This window comes from Pelobates fuscus, chromosome 9 (genome assembly GCF_036172605.1).
Source record: "Pelobates fuscus isolate aPelFus1 chromosome 9, aPelFus1.pri, whole genome shotgun sequence".
Lineage (NCBI taxonomy): Eukaryota > Metazoa > Chordata > Amphibia > Anura > Pelobatidae > Pelobates > Pelobates fuscus.
This window is the reverse complement of record NC_086325.1, coordinates 9,053,444-9,062,447: the sequence shown is the minus strand read 5'-3', so window position 1 is coordinate 9,062,447 and position 9,004 is coordinate 9,053,444. Positions and strand designations below refer to the sequence as shown.

The 9,004-nt window shown below is 41.6% G+C and overlaps 1 protein-coding gene across 2 annotated transcripts in view; it reads left to right on the top strand.

Annotated features, from left to right (window-relative positions):
• Positions 1 to 9,004, top strand: part of SPTBN4 (spectrin beta, non-erythrocytic 4) — a 142,565-nt gene that overhangs the window by 109,646 nt on the left and 23,915 nt on the right. For both annotated transcript variants that reach the window (XM_063431082.1, XM_063431083.1), the window contains one exon: positions 6,267 to 6,530. In XM_063431082.1, the coding sequence (XP_063287152.1) occupies positions 6,267 to 6,530 (264 nt within the window). The remainder of the gene's footprint in view (positions 1 to 6,266; positions 6,531 to 9,004) is intronic.

Sequence of the window (9,004 nt, the reverse complement as noted above, 5' to 3'; positions counted from 1 at the left end):
TCACATTACTGGATAAATCAGGAACCTCACATTACTGGATAAATCAGGAACCTCACATTACTGGATAAACTGGGAACCTCACATTACTGGGAAACTCACATTATGGGATAAACTGAGAACCTCACATTACTGGAGAAACCAGGAACCTCACATTACTGGAGAAACTGGGAACCTCATATTACTGGATAAACTGGGAACCTCACATTATGGGATAAACTGGGAACCTCACATTATGGGATAAACTGGGAACCTCACATTATGGGATAAACTAGGAATCTCACATTATGGGATTAACTGGGAACTCACATTATGGGATAAACCGTGAACTTAAAATTATGGGATACATAAACTGGGAACCTCACATTATGGGATAAACTGGGAACCGCGAATTACTGGGATAAACTGGGAACCTCAAATTACTGGATAAACCGGGAACCTCACATTACTGGGATAAACCAGGAACCTTACATTACTGGGAACCTCACATTATGGGATAAACTGGGAACCTCACATTACTGGGATAAACTGGGAACCTCACATTACTGGGATAAACTGGGAACCTCACATTACTGGGATAAACTGGGAACCTCACATTACTGGGATAAACTGGGAACCTTGAAATACTGGGATAAACCTCACATTATGGGATAAACCGGGAACCCCACATTATGGGATAAACTAGGAACCTCACATTACTGGGATAAACTGGGATCCTCCCATTACTGGGATAAACTGGGAACCTCGAATTTATGGGATTAACTGGGAACGTCGAATTACTGGGATAAACTGGGAACCTCACATTACTGGATAAACTGGGAACCTTGAATTACTGGGATAAACCTCACATTATGGGATAAACTGGGAACCTCACATTACTGGGATCAACTGGGAACCTCACATAACTGGGATAAACCAGGAACCTCACATAACTGTGAACCTCACATTACTGGGATAAACTGGGAACCTCACATTATGGGATAAACTGGGAACCTCACATTACTGGGATGAACTGGGAACCTCACATTATGGGATAAACTGGGAACCTCACATTATGGGATAAACGGGAACCTCACATTACTGGGATAAACCGGGAACCTCACATTATGGGATAAACCGGGAACCTCACATTACTGGGATAAAATGGGAACCTCACATTACTGGATAAACTGGGAACCTAATATTATCGGATAAACTGGGAACCTCACATTATGGGATAAACTGGGAACCTCACATTATGGGATAAACTGGGAAACTCACATTACTGGATAAACTGGGAACCTTATATTATGGGATAAACTGGGAACCTTATATTACTGGGATAAACTGGGATCCTCACATTATGGGATAAACTGGGAACCTCGAATTACTGGGATAAACTGGGAACCTCACATTACTGGGATAAACCAGGAACCTCACATTACTGGGAACCTCACATTATGGGATAAACCGGGAACCTCAGATTACTGAATAAACTGGGAACCTCAAATAACTGGGATAAACCAGGAACCTCACATTACTGGGAACCTCACATTATGGGATAAACTGGGAACCTCACATTATGGGATAAACTGGGAACCTCACATTACTGGAATAAACAGGAAACCTCACATTACTGGATAAACTGGGATCCTCCCATTATGGGATAAACTGGGAACCTCACATTATGGGATAAACTGGGAACCTCACATTACTGGGAACCTCACATTACTGGGATAAACCGGGAACCTCACATTATAGGATAAACCAGGAACCTCACATTATGGGATAAACCGGGAACCTCACATTATGGGATAAACCGGGAACCTCACATTATGGGATAAACCGGGAACCTCACATTATGGGATAAACCGGAAACCTCACATTATGCGATAAACTGGGAACCTCACATTATGCGATAAACCGGGAACCTCACATTATGCGATAAACTGGAAACCTCACATTATGGGATAAACCGGGAACCTCACATTATGGTATAAACTGGGAACCTCACATTACTGGGAACCTCACATTTCTGGGATAAACTGGGAACCTCACATTATGGGATAAACCGGGAACCTCACATTATGGGATAAACCGGGAACCTCACATTATGCGATAAACCGGGAACCTCACATTATGCGATAAACCGGGAACCTCACATTATGCGATAAACTGGAAACCTCACATTATGGGATAAACCAGGAAACTCACATTATGGGATAAACCGGGAACCTCACATTACTGGATAAACTGGGAACCTCACATTATGGGATAAACCGGGAACCTCACATTATGGGATAAACCGGGAACCTCACATTATGCGATAAACCGGGAACCTCACATTATGCGATAAACCGGGAACCTCACATTATGCGATAAACCGGGAACCTCACATTATGCGATAAACTGGAAACCTCACATTATGGGATAAACCAGGAAACTCACATTATGGGATAAACCGGGAACCTCACATTACTGGATAAACTGGGAACCTCACATTATGGGATAAACTGGGAACCCCACATTACTGGATAAACTGGGAACCCCACATTACTGGATAAACTGGGAACCTTGAATTACTAGGATAAACCTCACATTATGGGATAAACCGGGAACCTCACATTATGGGATAAACCGGGAACCTCACATTATGGGATAAACCAGGAACCTCACATTATGGGATAAACTGGGAACCCCACATTACTGGATAAACTGGGAACCCCACATTACTGGATAAACTGGGAACCCCACATTACTGGATAAACTGGGAACCTTGAATTACTGGGATAAACCTCACATTATGGGATCAACCAGGAACCTCACATTATGGGATAAACTGGGAACCTCACATTACTGGGATAAACCAGGAACCTCACATTATGGGATAATCTGGGAACCTCACATTATGGGATAATCTGGGAACCTCACATGGGATAAACTGGGAACCTCACATTATGGGATAAACTGGGAATCTCACATTACTGGGATAAACTGGGAACCTCACATAACTGGGAACCTCACATTACTGGGATAAACCGGGAACCTCACATTACTGGGATAAACCGGGAACCTCACATTACTGGGATAAACCAGGAACCTCACATTACTAGGATAAACCGGGAACCTCACATTACTGGGATAAACCAGGAACCTCACATTACTAGGATAAAATGGGAACCTCACATTACTGGATAAACTGTGAACCTCACATTACTGGATAAACTGTGAACCTCACATTATGGGATAAACCGGGAACCTCACATTACTGGGATAAACTGGGAAACTCTAATTACTAGGATAAACTGGGAACCTCACATTACTGGATAAACTGGGAACCTTATATTATGGGATAAACTGGGAACCTCTTATTATGGAATAAACTGGAAACCTCACATTACTGGGATAAACTGGGAACCTCACATTATGGGAACAACTGTGAACCTCCTATTACTGGGATAAACTGGGATCCTTACATTATGGGATAAACTGGGAAGCTCACATTACTGGGAAACTGGGAACCTCACATTACTGGGATGAACTGGGAACCTCATATTACTGGGGTAAACTGGGAACCTCACATTATGGGAAAAACTGGGAACCTCACATTATGGGAACAACTGTGAACCTCCTATTACTGGGATAAACTGGGATCCTTACATTATGGGATAAACTGGGAAGCTCACATTACTGGGAAACTGGGAACCTCACATTACTGGGATGAACTGGGAACCTCATATTACTGGGGTAAACTGGGAACCTCACATTATGGGAAAAACTGTGAACCTCCTATTACTGGGATAAACTGGGATCCTCACATTATGGGATAAACTGGAAACCTCACATTACTGGGATAAACTGGGAACCTCACATTATGGGAAAAACTGTGAACCTCCTATTACTGGGATAAACTGGGATCCTCACATTATGGGATAAACTGGAAACCTCACATTACTGGGATAAACTGGGAACCTCACATTATGGGATAAACTGGGAACCTCCTATTACTGGGATAAACTGGGAACCTCGAATTACTCGGATAAACTGGGAACCTCGAATTACTGGGATAAACTGGGAACCTCACATTACTCGGATAAACTGGGAACCTCAGATTACTGGGAATCTTAGATTACTGGATAAACTGGGAACCTCAAATAACTGGGATAAACCAGGAACCTCACATTACTGGGAACCTCACATTATGGGATAAACCGGGAACCTCACATTACTGTGATAAACCGAAAACCTCACATTACTGGATAAACTGGGAACCTCACATTACTGGGATAAACTGGGAACCTTACATTACTGGGATAAACTGGGAACCTCATATTACTGGGGTAAACTGGGAACCTCACATTATGGGAAAAACTGGGAACCTCCTATTACTGGGATAAACTGGGATCCTCACATTATGGGATAAACTGGAAACCTCACATTACTGGGATAAACTGGCATTATGGGAAAAACTGGGAGCCTCCTATTACTGGGATAAACTGGGAACCTCACATTATGGGAAAAACTGTGAACCTCCTATTACTGGGATAAACTGGGATCCTCACATTATGGGATAAACTGGAAACCTCACATTACTGGGATAAACTGGGAACCTCACATTATGGGAAAAACTGTGAACCTCCTATTACTGGGATAAACTGGGATCCTCACATTATGGGATAAACTGGAAACCTCACATTACTGGGATAAACTGGGAACCTCACATTATGGGATAAACTGGGAACCTCCTATTACTGGGATAAACTGGGAACCTCGAATTACTCGGATAAACTGGGAACCTCGAATTACTGGGATAAACTGGGAACCTCACATTACTCGGATAAACTGGGAACCTCAGATTACTGGGAATCTTAGATTACTGGATAAACTGGGAACCTCAAATAACTGGGATAAACCAGGAACCTCACATTACTGGGAACCTCACATTATGGGATAAACCGGGAACCTCACATTACTGTGATAAACCGAAAACCTCACATTACTGGATAAACTGGGAACCTCACATTACTGGGATAAACTGGGAACCTTACATTACTGGGATAAACTGGGAACCTCATATTACTGGGGTAAACTGGGAACCTCACATTATGGGAAAAACTGGGAACCTCCTATTACTGGGATAAACTGGGATCCTCACATTATGGGATAAACTGGAAACCTCACATTACTGGGATAAACTGGCATTATGGGAAAAACTGGGAGCCTCCTATTACTGGGATAAACTGGGGACCTCGAATTACTCGGATAAACTGGGAACCTCGAATTACTGGGATAAACTGGGAACCTCACATTACTGGGATAAACTGGGAACCTCACTATGGGATAAACCGGGAACCTCACATTACTGGAAACCTCACATTATGGGATAAACCGGGAACTTCACATTACTGGGATAAACCGAAAACCTCCAATAACTGGGATAAACCAGGAACCTCACATTACTGGGAACCTCACATTATGGGATAAACCGGGAACCTCACATTACTGGGATAAACCGAAAACCTCACATTACTGGATAAACTGGGATCCTCCCATTATGAGATAAACTGGGAACCTCACATTATGGGATAAACTGGGAACCTCACATTATGGGATAAACCGGGAACCTCACATTATGGGATAAACCGGGAACCTCACATTATGGGATAAACCAGGAACCTCACATTATGGGATAAACCGGGAACCTCACATTATGGGATAAACCAGGAACCTCACATTATGGGATAAACCGGGAACCTCACATTATGGGATAAACCGGGAACCTCACATTATGGGATAAACCAGGAACCACTTTATCTCACTAGTATATTAAGAGGTAAAATTTCACCCTTCGATGTGTGAATTGTTTTTTTCTGTTAAAAGAAGCATGAGAAATCCTTATAAATTTCACAAGTTTGGGGAGATTATAAGACCATTGTAAGAGAATGTCTGGGCAAAATGTCTAATATTGGGCTTGATTTAATATTTTTGGATAAGGTTTTAGAATGATTTAATACGTTGTTATTTTGATATATTTTCATATATTAATATTTTGAAAAAATATTTTTAAAAGGTTATCCAAACATAATAAATAGTTTGAAACGTCTATCTGAAATATTACATAGATGCCATTGTCCTGTTACCTGTGACTAATTGAATCTCCGTAAATTTGGGGTAGGTATGAGTCTTTAAGGAAAGCTTGCAGCTTGTGGTATGCATTATTATTGGTGGACATGAACACTAGCAGGGAAACCTTGAAATAGGATTCATTCAGTTAGGTTTCATTTGTACAGGAAGGAAACCAGCTTATCCAAGAGAAGCCGGAGCTGGCCGGGGTGGTGAAGAAGAAGATTGAGGAGATCCGACAGTGTTGGGTTGAACTTGAGTCTAGTACGCAGGAGAAGGCACAGCAACTCTTCCATTGTAACAAGGCGGACCTGGTGGTTCAAAACTATTCTGACCTCGGCAAAAGGCTTCATAGATTGGAAGAACAACTGCAGCCAGTGGAACATGTTCCAGATGTCTCCAATGTTAATACACAACTAAAAAAGCTTGAGGTGGGTTTGCTTATTGTTAAGTATTAAGTCTTGATTTATTGGTTATAGATACGTCAATGTATATCAACGTCAATGTCCATAGTTGATATGGTGGCCTTATGTCTACATCCATATAATATGGCCATTTTTTATGCTTTCATTAAATTGTTGTCCGAACAGAGTCAATGTTGTCACCAATTTCAATATGTAACCATAGAGTAGACCTATCTGGTCGATTTCTCATTACGTCCTTTCACGTCACATTTTATGTTGTGTTAACATGCTCTAAAATGAGTCAGCAGTTTCTAAAACAAATATAATCTGTTTTAAAGCTATTCCTCACATGCAAAGGAAAATGTGGCAACAAAGAGTTGGATATTCTTCTGTTATTTGAGGTTATGTTATGCCCAATCATAGACTCCTTTTGGAGATCACGAGTATTTTTTTTCATACTATTGGTAGCAGGTTTGGTGTTAGATCGGAGTAGATTTATCAAGGAAGGTAATAGTCGGCCATTGTCGGCTGTGCATTATCAGGACCAATGCCCTATAACACAGTGACATTATGTGGCCGTCATTAAATGCCACAACATTTAGACCAATTACCAGAAAGTGGCTTACAGCTGATTTGCCTTAAGCTTCTGCTGAATCCTTAAAACAGAATGTTTGATTCACTAGCAATTTATTGCATTCAAAGAATGTTAGGCTATGAACAATTGGAGGGCCATAGTTTGTGATCTCTGTTACAAACAGTTCTTAAACTCTCTCAAGGAATTTTCCAATACTTTCAGACAATGGTTTCATTTTGAGCATTTCTATGTCCTGTCTCTGTAATATTTATGAGCCCTTGCAATGATGCCATGTATAAACCATGGAACAAAAGCAAGTTACCTGCGGGCTATCTCAAATCCCAATGCACATTTAAATAGCTGGAGGCTTTAGTACAACTTCAATGGGCACTAGATTGTAAGCTCACCTGCCACATGAAGGCAAAACCTCTAAAAAAGAAAAAAAAAAAGGCACTTACAGCTAAAATATCTCGAGACCGTGAGGGTATTCATATTAACCCTTAATAGGATAGACATGTAATGCAGGGATTACTATAGCCATTGCTGCCGCCCGTGAATAATGGGAGTGTGAGCACATAGCTCAGCTGTGTGTGTATGTAAACCATGGCCTGTAAGAGTTGGCGAAGGTAGGACCTCTAAAACCCAGCGCAGAATAATCTACCTGTAGCTCTGCAGCTGCTGACAAACTGTGACCACATGATGTCCAGCCACCAGCAGCTGCAGAGAGCCAAGCTGACTATTCTATACTCCATTCTTACAGTGTGACCATGCTGGATCAGAATAGTTTATCGTGTTCCGTGTACATATCATAGTTTGGGGCGGGAGGGAAGGGTTGTACGTGGATCTGTTGTTTACATCCAATGTGCTTTTCCATCCAACAGTGAGCCATTCTCCCCTTTAATCGGCATGTGGCAGATAGCGCCAGAATAACCATCCAACATCACTAAGCAGTTTGTGTCTCAGGCCAAACTGCTTGCCTGCATCAGGGTACAGTAGTCCTGTGTGTTATCTCTCCAAATCATCCTTCATCTCCACTCCTTCCTTCTCACGTCTTGCTTCTTTCTGGCTGTACTTCTCTGTGTCTCAGGGGGATTCATTTAAAACTTGAGTTTTCAGCTTGCTTTGATGAAGTGATATCCTCGTTGCTAAATTTAGGACAAAATAATCCAATTGGAGAAAAACAAAAACAAAAAAAACTCGTCAACATGCAGCTTTTTACAGCTGGCGAACGGCTTGTCGCTTTATCAGATTTTATCAAAATCTCAAAACTCAAAGTTTAGTTACTGCACCTAAAGGTTTAACAAAAAAAATAGCAACACATCCCGTAAATGAAAGGGGAATCTTCTACGTTTGTTTTATTTTAAATATCACTAAATATCTTACAGTATTTTGGAGTTTGACCCAATTCCTTTTGCCCCCTCCCTCTCCCCCCCCATCCCTTTGGAGATCATTGGGGTATTATCACATAGAAAGGATTTTTTAGAAATCTAGGTGCGTTGGAGACCCTTACACGCCTATTGTGTCGTAAAATGTGTAGGGATCACTGATACAGGGTCAGAGAGGGCTTTATCAGATAGTATTTAGAGACTGGTCCCTATGGAATATTTCACATTCTGTTAGCACAGCTTTTAACCCTCTGTCTGTGAGAGCGGATTCATTTTTGCTTCCGAAATGGTTACATAATGGGCTTTGTTTGCGAAGCTGGGAATTGTGGAGATTTGACAGAGAAACTGTAAGTATTAGACCAAAATAACTGAATTGGGAAAAAAAAATCTGTTTTTTCTTCCTAAAATTTGCAAACGTTCCCTGCCTGCTTCCCTCAATTGTTGGTTTAACGAATAAACGCCATAGTGCCACGGCCTCTGAAACTGACTGAAGTATCTGCAGCGCAGGGGGTGGGAGATGTGACTCCTGTAAACGTAGTCAA